This window comes from Atractosteus spatula, chromosome 5 (assembly GCF_055471065.1).
Source record: "Atractosteus spatula isolate fAtrSpa1 chromosome 5, fAtrSpa1.hap1, whole genome shotgun sequence".
NCBI lineage: Eukaryota > Metazoa > Chordata > Actinopteri > Semionotiformes > Lepisosteidae > Atractosteus > Atractosteus spatula.
This window is the reverse complement of record NC_142710.1, coordinates 47,307,063-47,321,121: the sequence shown is the minus strand read 5'-3', so window position 1 is coordinate 47,321,121 and position 14,059 is coordinate 47,307,063. Positions and strand designations below refer to the sequence as shown.

The 14,059-nt window shown below is 37.0% G+C and overlaps 1 protein-coding gene across 1 annotated transcript in view; it reads right to left on the bottom strand.

Moving 5' to 3' along the window:
- Window positions 1-14,059, bottom strand: part of ptprga (protein tyrosine phosphatase receptor type Ga) — a 257,643-nt gene that overhangs the window by 50,717 nt on the left and 192,867 nt on the right. The window contains exons 7-8 of the mRNA XM_088916863.1: window positions 8,962-9,119; window positions 2,181-2,373 (exon numbers count right to left, since the gene is read on the bottom strand). Coding sequence (XP_088772989.1) covers window positions 2,181-2,373; window positions 8,962-9,119 — 351 coding nt within the window. The remainder of the gene's footprint in view (window positions 1-2,180; window positions 2,374-8,961; window positions 9,120-14,059) is intronic.

Sequence of the window (14,059 nt, the reverse complement as noted above, 5' to 3'; positions counted from 1 at the left end):
GTCTCAGCAAATATGAAGCACAGTATATTAAAAAAGATACTGATCCCCCTTTCCTCCATAACAATAGCACTAGATTAATGGGCAAAACTGAAACACAAGAAAGCAAGGCAAGACTCTAGGGGAAGTATAATGAGGCAGGCGTCACCTGTAGAAGTCCCCTGTCACCTCCACAGCCCAGCCTTTGGAACACAGGAAGATTAATAACAGTAACAACCCAAACAAAGAAGAAACCTACAAACCAAAAAGCCAGAGTTCGAAGCAAGAAGAACATCAAATAGTAAAGAGAAGCAAATGCACGGACAACAGCTTTAATTTTTCAAATATTGACCACTAGAAAGTAATATGAAGGAGAAGCAAGTAAAAGCAAAGCTCCCCCCCCAAAAAAAATGTTTGCAATTTTGAACTTAATTTAGTTCAAAATCCTTTATATCATTGTTTTGTTTCTTCAGACTGATCAGCTACGCTTTAATCTACACAGGCAACACAACAAAAGCAATTTCACAGTGCGGGTTTAATTTATATTGGTCTATTTTTAGAACGAATATTAATGATACACCCTCTCAGTTCAATTATTTCACTCCCACTTTATCAATGTAGAGGGGACATCGGGTTTCATAGCATACAGTATCACACAATCAATTTTTTATGGCTAAATTAAACAAAGAATAATCGTTCAACAGAAGAAAAATCTCATAAGCTTTTAATTTAGCATTACTGAATTATTTCAGTACACCTAAATTAATTCTAATGTTGATTACAGAGGAACGTCTACTGCCAAGAGTTTATAAATATTTCATTCTGGAATCCTGAAAAAATAATTATCTTCTATTATTCAGACTGCCTCTACACTTAGAAAAAAAAATAAAAACAGAATAGAAGATGAGGATTAAATTATCTGGTGAGTTTGGACCTTTGTTTTGTTGGTTTAACAAAAAAATCAATTTGTCTTTGTCTTTTTTTGTTAATGTTTAGGTTTAAAAGCAAGAATGGAAGGACCCTACAGTACATGCGTCAGTCAGATTGTCAATACCAATGCCGATCAATCCAGCACCATGTATCACCCTGTACGCATCACCTCATAAAGACTGGTTTCCAGTCCAGGTCTGTTCGCCAAGCTATGTGCTCAGTGAAACCAGGAGTGAATCTCTTTACCTCCGGAAGACCTATAGGTAGTGTGTTTGTGTCTCCCTTCCAAGGCCTCTCTAAATAAACCTGCCTACAGTATATAGCAAGAAGCTCCACATTCCTACTGTTGATTTGAGGGCAATCTATGAAACATTCTGGGCTCGGTATAAAGGTCCTCAGAGGGGACAATCACCGCCAATGCATTTTTCTTTAGTTCCTCCTTCCTGAAGTCCCATTCTTGTCAGAAGTTAACTTATCAGAGTGGGGAGTGAAAACGTCAGCACTTTGAAGAGTCGCTGCACTCAAAGCCGGCTGTTATAACATGCCAAAAATAAAATGTTCTTATCTTAATGATAAACACCTTTCTGCTACACTGAGATGCCATATGGCAATACAACCCTCTGCAGACCTATCATTACGCTGCTTGTCTTCAGCCTGTTATTTTCCATCCCATTTCATGAGCAAGTGTTTCTACCTGACAGACACACACACACGTGCAGACCTGCAGGTTTTTCAAGGGCATTTCACACATTGTCATCATAATTTCAAATCTTTTACAGTGGGCCCAGTGCCATGGCCTGAAAGGAGTCGCTGAAGTCCTTGTTTCTATTGCTTAGCAGTCGAGACGAGACATCTCTGAGGTATGCCTGGGAATCTGCTGTGAAAACCGATGGTACATGTAGCGTGCTAGAAGTCAGAATGGTTGGGGCTGAACCAGGGAAATACAGACCACACTGATAAAGATCTTACAATCTAACAAGTCTGCAATGTTGGGAAAGCACCCTATACACCTCTACCAAGATCTGCAAAGCCAACGACCCTTAATAACAGACCCTTGGAAATAACTTGGCAACCTCCAGCATGATAGGAGCACAGAAATACAGAAACTCTGTTGCAAAATGAGAATCATTACAGATGCAGCTTTCTTTCTCTATGGGGTGATTCTCTGCAGCTTCTCCTCTGTGTGACAAACGCTTGAAGAAACTGTGGGTAAAGAATTAATTGCTGTTGTGCCTTTTTAAGGAGAAAAAAAATGTGTGAAAATCCTATTATACCTTTCGAGGCTTCAGTTCCATGCGGACTCCCCAGACTGTCCGTCAGGTCCTGTATCCAAGCGTCTTTGACAGCAGATTTGAAGACCACCCTGTCGTCCAGGCTCTGCTGTGGTCGGAAATTGTTCCTCAAGTACTCCACCGATTTGACATGGTCCTGCTGCTCCGTGGTGAATATGGAATAAAAAGCTTCCAGCTGAGCCCAGGAAGGAGGGGGAGGAAAAGAGAAAGAACATTTGATTTCATAAGTAAAGCGCTGAGCGCACAGAGACGGGACAGCAAAATGACAGGAAGCTCAAATGCCAAAAATGACAATTGACACAGGATATCGCACTGCCCAAAAAGCAGTGCCAGCAGGCTCAGAACTCATCCAGCAGAGAAGCGGGAAATGCTCTGTTCTGAGTACTTTCACAACTGGTGCCAAGTTAAAGTCTAGGCTAATGACAAGTTAGCTGAATACACCTAAAACAGGAGACATTTCTTATCTCGGCTTGGCCTCTTTCAACTCCCCCCCCCACCCTCATGTTTGTAATTTGCTTACAAGGCACAAACAAACACCATTCTACTAAACCCAAATTAATCAGCTTGCACTTTACTGGAGAAACACAGAAATGTGATCACCAGCTGTTCCTTGCCCTGGAGGAAATGGATATTTGGAAAACACTAAAACACTCATTCTATCATTAAAAAAACAAACTATTAATCTAAAAAATGATATACAGAGTAACATTTCAGCATGGTGGACACATTTGATGATATGAAAAACACCACCAAAAGAGAAGCTAAAGCACAAAATGATTCCCACAGAAAATTGTTTTTTTCCACTGATAACAACTGCACTAGAACAAACTATACTGTAGTTACACAAAATTTCTCAAAGCTAAAACATTTCACATAAAACATTCTTCGAAAAGCCAGCATTTTCAACAAGTCCTTCCTTATGAGGCTGAATAATAAGTATTTGACAGATTTTGTTAATCTATAGAGAAAGAGTATATTATTGTACAAACAGAAAGAATTTACCACAGTCAATCCTATACACAGTTAAATGTTCTGATATCTATACCACTAACAGCTGTAGTGTTCAATAATGAAATGACAACACTGTAGTGAAGTGGAACAACTGTGATAGAGAAAAAGGGAAATCTTTGCTGAATTCTGGGAACAAGACACTTTTGCTTCTGAAGTTCCATTCTGTTGCCTATGGTGTGCCTTTATTCTTGTGATTGTGCTTTTACAAAGAATCAGGCATTAAGTCCCCTCAGCTGTGTAATGATTTTTCTGCTTGTAAGCTTACATAAGTTTGGTGTCTGTCCTCCGTGAGGGGACACTGACAGCTAACCATGCCGTTTGCTTGAGCTCTGCTCCTGATGCTGATCCTTCAGTGGAAGGACCATAGTTCCTGGCTATAGCCAGTTTCACACAAGCTACCATTCAGCATTTGCAAAGACTGCTCCAGCTTTAGACACCTGCTTTTCAAATGTCTGCAACAGCACATGTCACAAAAGGAGTGCTAAAAAAGTAACTGCAAGCACCCACAACTGAAAACAAGCTTACAAAAGCACTTTTCCCCAAAAGGGCTGAATTGGGTTTAACTCATTGTAATATATGATTAACTAAATTAAATTAAATAATATGTAACTTAATAAACTTAATATGTAAAGTAGGCTGCAGAAGGATTCAAACATGAAATTGTAGCAAGATCAATTCAAGTTGGTTGAATCCTGTCCAAGTTGTTATTTAGCTGTCAGTGGTGCACCAATTGTTTAAATGCCCTGCAATGGGCACATGTCGACAGTATGGTACACAGCTGGATGTGTGATGGTTGCGTGTGATCCAGATGTGATCCACTCTAAGAGAGATGTTATTGCAGAATACAAAAACATTGATCCCTTCTAAAAGCCATCCCAAAGCAATGTCTGTCACTTTCAATGACCTACTTCCTGCCTGATCGAGAACAGAATAAACACAAGAGAGAAGATACTCATCCCTCTCATCCAGAATGACAGTGTCTTTTATGTTCAATAATAAGTTACAGTATTCAAAATATGTACAAAACATTATCTTACTAACAGTATAACATATGTGACAAAGCTGGGAGTCAAATCAACAGCTGTAAGATTCTAAATGTGCTTAATTAATAAACAATAATCAAATCCTACTTATAACACAATTATTCTTTTTCACTTATCTTTCCATATAATTTTCTTACCATATATATTCTTCTCTAGATCCCTAATTGGATGATGCAGTTAGAAAATGGATGGATATATATTTGTACTCCATTCTTGTTTTGCTTATATTTTATTTTTAGTGCATGCATATTCACCTAATAGAGTTTCTTATCATTGAGTTACTAATTGTTTTTTTTGCATTGAGTTCCAGTATGTTCATGAGAGTGTTAGATTGTTTAGTCTGTTTCTGATTATTTTGTCTCTCATATGTTCCAATTCTTTATTTGGGCAGACTTTTGATTGGTGGACTTGGTTCACATTCTTTGGAGCTTATAAACCCTCCTTGGATGTGAAAAATAAGACAAGGGAAACTGAGGACAAGACTACAACCAAGTCAAGACAAAGACAAGACTACAGCCACAGGGCACCCACTGCAGGCCCAGGGGGAGACTCCATGAACACCTTCTCTGTTCTAGATGGAAAAAGAGTAAAAGCCCCTCCTGTCAGCAGCCTGGTGCTAATGTCATTATTAGTATTTACATTTTCTGTGTAGTACTAGTTTTCCGATAATCTGTTGTACTTAAAAGAAAGTTTCACTCATCCTGGCTTGGGCCTCTGGCCTCTCGTTTGAAGGAAGAGAAATAAACCAGCAACTGGTTTCTATGATGCTGCATTTAAAAAAAAAAAAGAATGTATACCAAAGAGTTAAATTTTCATTTCACCCCAAAAACTGGAGGAGAATCTCCAACCCTGGTAAGGGTGACCTGCATTTTCACTCCATGCCTTTGACCACTTATTTTTTGCTTGCACTGCTTTAAATTGTTTGTCTTCTTAGTGTACACTAGATTCTGCCACAGGTAGGACTGATACTGTACCAATGTCTAAGATGTGTTGTCTTCACTAGACTGAAACAGGCCCACATCCAAGAAATGCAAGAAAGTGACATTCAATATATTCGGGTTCTCCCTCTGTAACTTTCAAAAGGGTGCAACTGGTTTCTATGTTTGCTGTGTTTTAAACAGTATAGATATTTCATATTATGGTATAGTTAAATGCACATCAAAATCTCCTTTCGTTTTCTGGAAAACTTCAAGGCATTATATCACAGCTTTAAAACCCAAGGGTATCAAGCTGACAGATTGAGGCAGATTTGTGGCAGGACATGGCAGGATGTTGTATATATACAGTATATGTCATGATATTTGACTTTGCCCTAAACACAAGTTTAGATGTAGAAGTGGTACTGAAATCTAACCAAAACCTTAAGGTAAAAATGGCCTGAGTGAGCTGTTGGAATTGAGCAGCCTTAACTCTTTACAGCAATTCTGCTTTACAATGAAAGATACTAGGCTCCTCTGATTACTGGATAAAGCTACTGCATATGAGCCATTACTGAGCTTCTAGGATGAGAATGGACCATGGGACTATTTGTTATTTTCAAACTTACTTGTCTGCATTAAGAAAATATTTGCAGTTTAATAAAATATTATCTGCATGAATATGTTTTTATATGTCTGATATTGCTTGTGTTGTACTTTTCTGTAAATGTTTTCAAAACTAGTTTATTTGTGGATACACCACATTTTAGTATTAGAAAGGTTAAGACAATTTAATCTCTTTTTTTTTCTCTGTGAAATCAGATGGAACAGTCAATTAAGCTGTATTGGGTCGTTTAACTACAGCAGCTAATTAAGTCATGCAGCAGAAACTAGTTCCAGTCCTGTGTACATCAACCTCAGCTCAGTCAGAGGGACAATTTCACTCATTTGGACTCTCTTACAAAGATTAAAGACTAGTATAGCTAAATGACAAGTTTATTGAACAGAAATTATATGGTATATTTATGGAAGACAAAGCAAGAATTAAGTTTTTAAGATGCTAATATGTTTGTGGTAACACCAAACAGTAAGAATTTACAGTTAAATAATCAGCTGTAAACTCTTAGGTTAAAGTAAACACAATTGCTAAAATGTTGCTAGTTACATTATTTTAATATGAATGTTAAATGATGCCCTCAACAGCAGACTATATGCTTAAATGCAGTTTAGCAAATTATCACAGGAATCAATTCATTTAATTTGCATATTCTCTCAGATGCATAATCAAGAGCTATGCTACTGCCATAGAAAATCTTAATCATGAGGTTCTATTCAAATAAAGCAGAGTTTAATATAAATAAAGCCATTTTAATACATACAGAATTATATATGAGTATTGGAAAAGAACTATCATTTGCACCTTTAAGGATGTGTTCAAATCCATTAAATACAACATAAAGTGCCCTCTCAGTAACAATTAGCATTAAAATAGCAATACAAAATGAGAAGCAAAGAAAAAAATGTAAACAACACTTTTGTGACTATAAACGACTACTGCTAGTAGCCTTTAAATACCTAAGATCCCTCTTTCTGTCTTAATAAAATTAATCTTTTAATTCCTTTATACAGACTGCAAATGACACAACTGATTGCATCATGTGCTGAAAAAGTAGCCTCAGGCATCAACATTAACACGGTAATTTCTAACACTAAACATAAACTAAATACCTCATTTACATTTTGCTGCTCACAGATACACTTTAAATAAACCAATTAAGCCATAGTAGAATTTAAATGTACTGGATTCCAGTATTCAAAAAAAGTTACCTCGCAGTCCAGGCAGTCCTAATTGTTATGGGTGTTAAAATTCCTGGAAAGCTTTAAACATTATGATTTTATTATACATTTATAAATGTATTTATATAATTTATATTTTATTTATTTTAATTCAAAAACCTTTTGCAAAGTAGGACAGAAAAATTGTTACTTTCACCTATTTTATTGGGGAAGGTTTAGGTATGAAGCTACAGTATTTGTTGTAGTTATTTTCAGATTGCATTAAATCAACACTTCGACCACATTGCCAATCATTTGTCACAAATTCAGTAGCTTACAGTAGCCTACTTGACAGACACTTTTTCACTCTACATAATCCAATGTCATTACATAAAGGTGCCATTAGGTACTACAAGTTATGGAAAAAAAGTGGAAACACCTGGGTAAGTAAGGAACACCAACTATATTGAAAGTAAAGTTTTCACACAGTTGTGGCACATGTGTTAATTAATAAAATAACATCCAGCCTGCTTAGGGTCATCTATAACAATTCTTGACTTGCCTGGTTGCCTACAATATTGCTGGAAGAGGTGTCCTTAGTGTCTTTATAAGGAGGGCTGATCGTTGGGGAGTGTTTGATACGAGCATTTGTGACCAAGACAGCTCAACTTGCTGATGTTTCATGAGCAGAGGTATCTAACGTGATGTCAGCAGGAATTCCAAGGGAAAGATGTCATCAGCAGTGGGAGTAAGTGCAAACTGCGGGACTGTGGTATTGTCACGCCCGACATCCCTCCCTAGAGGGCGCTCCACTGCTCGCATTATTGTCCGTGTGATTAAGGTCCCCAGGTGTACCCTTTTAGCGTTATTACTTAAAGACCAGTTCCTCCAGTCCTCGGGGCTCATCATTAGGGTAAGATGTCGCGAGGCCCGCCTAGCACCAGGAAACCCTACGTCCGTCTCCTGAGGGCATAGGCCTCATCCCCGACACCTCCCGCTTCCTGAGCCCGGGGTCTGGAGGATCTCGCCCCCTCACCCTTGGACCTCCATGTTTTGTTTGTCCGTGTGCTCCCCCCTCCCGGGGATTTTAACTTTGTCGCGTCCCAGGATGGATTCCTTGTTGATGGACTCTCGGACTGCGCTTTGACCTGCCCTTGGAGCCGTTTGGATTTGGATGCCGTTTTGTCTTCCCTGTACACTGTCTCACGGACTGTCACTATTATTTTGTGCACTATTAAACCCCTGTGTGTTCCCTTTTACCACGCCTCCTGTTTTCTCCAGCTCTTACCGCATCGCATAGGGTCTTCTACAAGATCTGACACCGATTTCAGTCCGTGTTCATGACAGGTATCAGCGCATTAATATGAAGTACAAGTCAAAGCAGGTGAGAAACTGCAGATCAACTTGACTGCTAATTTCAACCTGATGTGCGGGCAATAAGTTTAATCAAAAATGGTCCACCGAGAACTCCACAGAGTAGATACCATACTAGGACTGCAGTGTGCAAACTGCTCATCGCACCTGGCAATGCACAGAGTGCAGAAGACACAGCCAATGGACAACATGGTCATATGAATCCCTACACCATGTTCTTAACAAAAAGACAAGTGCACAGAGTACTTTTTACCAACCGTGTGGGTTTCTGGTCATTTATGTTGTGGAGTACATTTTCCAGACATGGTTTTTGTGCCCTCATTGCCTTAGGTCAATGCTAATTCTTATCTAATGGTTATCTTCATATTGCAGCACTTTCCTACTGGGGGTTTGTCTACCAGGGCTCTATAGGTTTTTATAATTAGTGATGGCACAGGAGAAGTCTGTTTCGATTTAATACAGGCCTAAGTTTGCTCTAACCTCACAAAGTATTTCCCACCCTCCATTTGTCCAGCTTGGAAGTCTTCATTGAGCGAGTCAGGGAAGTGTTCATAATGAATGACATCTATAGAGATAGAGGGCTGGAGCAGTCAGAACAGAAGACAGTTGCAAGTAAGGGCCCTGACAGCTAGCTGGCCTTACCTGGTGATACGACAGAAACACCGGTCTGCTGAAAACGATCCACTCTACAATCTTGCTGCATGGCGGTGTTGTCAGGGAGCCAGCGTAGCGGTAATAGCTTCCAATTGAAGATGGCAGCAAATCTCTCAGCACAAAAGGATCCAGAAAGGTTTCCTTCTCTGGAGTAGAAGCACAACAACAAAGACACAATGAGTTAGCAGCACATAAAATACCTTATTCATTATTAAAGCATGGATATTACGCAATCACTTAATTTGTTATTTTCTATCCATTGATAAAGATAAAGTTGGATTCATACTAAATCCAAGATTTAGCATGACAGGTTTTATTAAACAAGAACTGTGCATTGAATCACTTTCATTTTTTTAAATGTCTAACCTCAGCCGACACATTAGGTATCCATAATGTGGCTGAAATTTTTCTTTTCACTATACACTTCAGTCTTAACATTTGTTGCTCATCAATAAAGGATCATATATTTTTGCAATTTGGTCAGATTATTTTTTATCAGTAATACAGAGGGCAAATCTATCCAAATCTGAAGACATCATACCATTGGACAAGGACACAAAGAGTAAACAGGAGATAAATATATATTTGCTTAATGTGAACTTGGGTTTGGGAAAAAAAATAAAAAGGTTAGAAGCTGGAATTAAGCAGGACGGGATCAAGACAATGCCATAGTGTTTACATTGACATTTCCACTTTTTACTAGAGAAAATCTAGTGTCCAGCTAAAAAGATGGCGCACAATAGAAGAATGTGCAAACTCCACACAGAATGTGTCTCAGCTCTGAATCAAACCCAGGATCTGTGAGACAGCAACTCTAACCACTATGCCCTGCGCCATCTACTGACATTTGCAGTACAGTTAAAGAAATCTTACATAAATACTACATCCAATCCACATTCCAAACATTGACAATCAGCAAGATAATACAAAGGAAATGACTGGAGAGCAGAAATATCTTCACTTTCAGAACATGATCTTGGAAAATACCACAATCTCTTAGGGAACACTGGATCCAGAATATTGTTTTCTACATGTAATGCAGACCACCAAATAAATATATTCCTTGAGCACAACCCTGATGGCTTTTGGAACTGAAGCTTTTGGGATGTGCTTGATCCCATCTCACTGCAATGCTGCTTCCGCTAGTTGGTAACTAGCTATTTATTATGACTTTTTGAATTATCCTATTGGACTCCAGACAGTGAAATAAGGTTTTCATGTCTCAGTGCTGACTAGAAAGGAATAAACTCACAAAAGGCTGGAGATATTTTATAGCAATGTTAGTAGTTCCCTGCAAATCTGCCTTATTGTTAAAGTATGACATAATGGGTAATATGGGCTGTATTTATGTACAGTAGTGTTACTTGGGCCATGAGGCATCTTAACATGGACGAAGATAAAGATGGCTAAAAAGAGTCCTAATAATTAACACATGTGAAACTAATTCACATTAAGTTCATCCAATCAGCAATATTAAAACACCAATATTCAGCAGTGACCAGACCATTCCATGTGAGGACCTTATGTCAGCCTTCATGAGATGGATTACTGGACAAAAAAGAGGATAGGAAGAACCAACAGGAAAGGAGACATTTATTATAATATAAAGTTATTTAATTAGTTCAGGTGGCTAGCTGCATCAGCATGCGTAGGCTGCAAAGGAACAATAGGTTTATTCCATGCTGAAAAGAGAAGAAAGAAAATGTTATTTAAGTAATTAAAGTTACTTATTCCTCATAACTTTTTGTTGTTTAAATATTCAGCTGGTGATTGCTCTATTATTAAGATATGCTGGAGTAATCTCTGACTTTGGGTGGTGGAATTCTTCATCTTTATAATTTGTTTGCGTAGCTTGCCTAGATGATATCAGGCTCTAATGTCTTTTTTATAATTTTATCACACACCACTTTTTTAACAAGTGGTGGCAGTGTTTATTTACTGTCCTTATTTTTGTAGCTATATATATATAATAGCTTGGTCTACTTAAATTTTGGAAGGGTTTTCAAACAATTTCACTACTCACAAGGCTAAAACAAGGTTCTTAAAAGTGCAAAGTGCAAAGCTCGTCTTCTACTACATATATATAAAGTTATACAAAAACACAGATTGCTTGATAAACTGACAATATGGAACATAAATTCATCACTTCTATTTTAAACCTGTATAGACAAGATAGCAAAAATCTATAAATATGGATTTTACTCACCAAAATCATTGCTTTAATGATTATAATTTTCAAATATACTAATGGTCCAAGGCAATTTTTTAAATCATTTAAGCAGTGAATTGACATACTATCTTTAAAAAAATTATTACGGTGATATCGGTCTAGGATAACAATGCAATGATTTCCATATTTTAAAAAAACAGAACAAAAATCCTAAATAATTTTGAATGTAATGGAATTGAACAAGACAACAAATAATTCACTGCAAACTGCTGACCTATTTGTTCAATACAATGTAAAATAAGTACTCCTGTTTAAGTGGTTCTGAGAAAACCCTTAGTAAGATAACTGATTTCCAGCTGTATATGATTTAAGGCAGATGGCTTTGGAAACTGTAGAGAAAATAAAATACACTGTCAAACAGATGGAATGACATGGTAATTTTGCCATTTCACAGCTTACCATATTTATGTAATTTTAGCTTTTTAATAATTAATTGCCAATCAAAGCTATAGTGGCTGAGGCAGTGTTGAGTTCAAAGCCAAATGAAATAATGAATAATTCATAAATGATTATGTAATACATTCCAAGGAAAAAAGTGACTGCAATACTCTTTTTTAAATACTAGTCATAAAACCATTAACTAATTTGGTATGTTACTTGAATAACCCTGACATTTTACCATCTAAATAATCAGAATTAAAAAATGCAATTAAAGTACATAGACATAAATGAACCCTTAATGTAAAGCACAGCAAACCATAGCTGATGGGTAAGGATTTCTCCTTCTTTCGTTCTTTTACAAATAAATGTAAATTAAAGTGGACATCACAAAAGGTGATTCTTTTATTTCTTCTGGTTTCCACCTGAAGTTATCCAAGTTAGTGGTCACGCGCTGAGGTGGAACACAAGCCTTAAACACAGCTTTACTCAATGCTCATTTACTGTCTTTCAGCTGTCTGTGTCCCTCTCAGTGACCGAAGCTGTCAGCTGAATCGAAGGACACAACAGCAACAAGAACAGTCAGGACATGGTTACATTTGTAGCACCTAAAGGTTTTGATTCCCTGTCTATTTATCAAGCTAATGAAAAAGACAACAGAGCCACGCTTTCTGACTCTATGAAAGAAAAAATGCCTTCTTTTCTGTCAAAATGATTGTGTCTGGAATGACTAGCACTTTTTTTTAAAGTATTAACTTAGAAACAAAAGATTTCCATGTATGTAAGCATTACTCATACACTCATATCAAAATCCTGTTTGATCAGCAACAACCTCTAATCATTCCTGCTCCTTAAAACAAATGATGATAATGTCAATTAATTCATGGAACCTATTAATCTTGTGCCATAAAGTTTTTTTCAATATATACAATGGCAGCAATTATTGTGCCAAACAGAGTGTCTATTCCTTAATTAGCTGGAATTAAAATTCTTTTATGACCACAATAAAAATGATCAATTGAAATGTGCCTGAAGATGCAACTGAATTAATTTCCCTTTTCTAATTAAAAAAACAAGAAGCACTTAATTGGCCAGAAATCAGTATGCAAAGCTAAAAAGCCACATCTGTGACACTTTCAAGAAAAATAAACATTAGCACGTTATATTACCATCACTTCATTTAGGTCGTTCACATCATAAACAGTATAAAGGTATCTTTCACTTTTATTTATTTGATTGATGTCAGATTTGCAGCTTTTTCAAAAATCCCATAGCATAAATCATCCACATCTGCGTGGTGGCAATATCACATCAATGACTACATGAAATTAACTACCAGCACAGGTGTCGACTCTGCTGTTAAGGGATTTTAATATCATCAAAAAGACTTACAATGATTTGAAAATATTAATTATTTAAGGAAATGTGCAAACAAAAAATGCTAAATTTCTTTGATTCATGTTGGTTACATCAACAGTTAAATACTGTGTGCTAATGCATCAAAATCTTATATCTACTGATTTAAATATGCATGTGTACATTTCATGTTGTACCTCTCTCATAAATACATAATTACCAATATTGTAAAAGTGTTTGCAATGCAAGTTGTCATCATGGTTTCAAGCTCCCTCACTCTTTTAGGCTGTTGAACTCCTTCAGTGCAAGGCTTCCTAACATTTTTCAAGCAGAGAGCAACTTAGCTTCAGCCCTGAAATGTCAAGACATACATTATGCTTCCTGTGCTATCAGCACAGAAATAAAATTTAATTTTCTTAAAATCACCACTAAAGAAAATCATAGCTTAATCTTCTGCTTCTCCTTGTTGAGAAACATTTGACTCTTCCAAATAAATACTGTACCATGTAGCTGGTTTAGCTTCAAAACACAGCTCTATAATACTCAGTAAGTTTACAGTACCTAAGAACTACAACAACAGACCACTGTTTTATAGTTTCCTTCCACTTAGGCAAATTCAGAAACGCCAAGCTCAAATTTCATGAAGTTCTGCTTAGTAGATTTATTAGGACAGACTATTCTCAAACCCTTGGAATACAAAGTATTCAAGCCTTTTAACAGAATCATTGAAAATTATGTCTGGTTTTAACTAAAAAAAAGGTTGCTGACAAGCACATGGTCCCAGAGTGTTTTAAGAATACTTCAACAGTACGATGTGTAGTCATATTCTGTTGTATATTTCCAACATCCATTAAGTGTTGTTTATCTAAGAGTTTGCAAGCAAATTGTTCACCTTGCTTACTTTCAACACATTCAAGTTGGACAGTGGAGACTAAAATAAATTTCTTTGCATTTGCAATTCTCAGTTATCCTCGGCTGTCATCCTATTCTCCATGGCAATATTGTCTGTAATATCTGTCAGAGGTAAATAAACTGTGCAAATATCACTCACAGCTGTCCAGCGGTATTGCAGTGAGGCCTTTCTAAATGTACAAAGGATGAAAATACTCTGCCAAATTCATT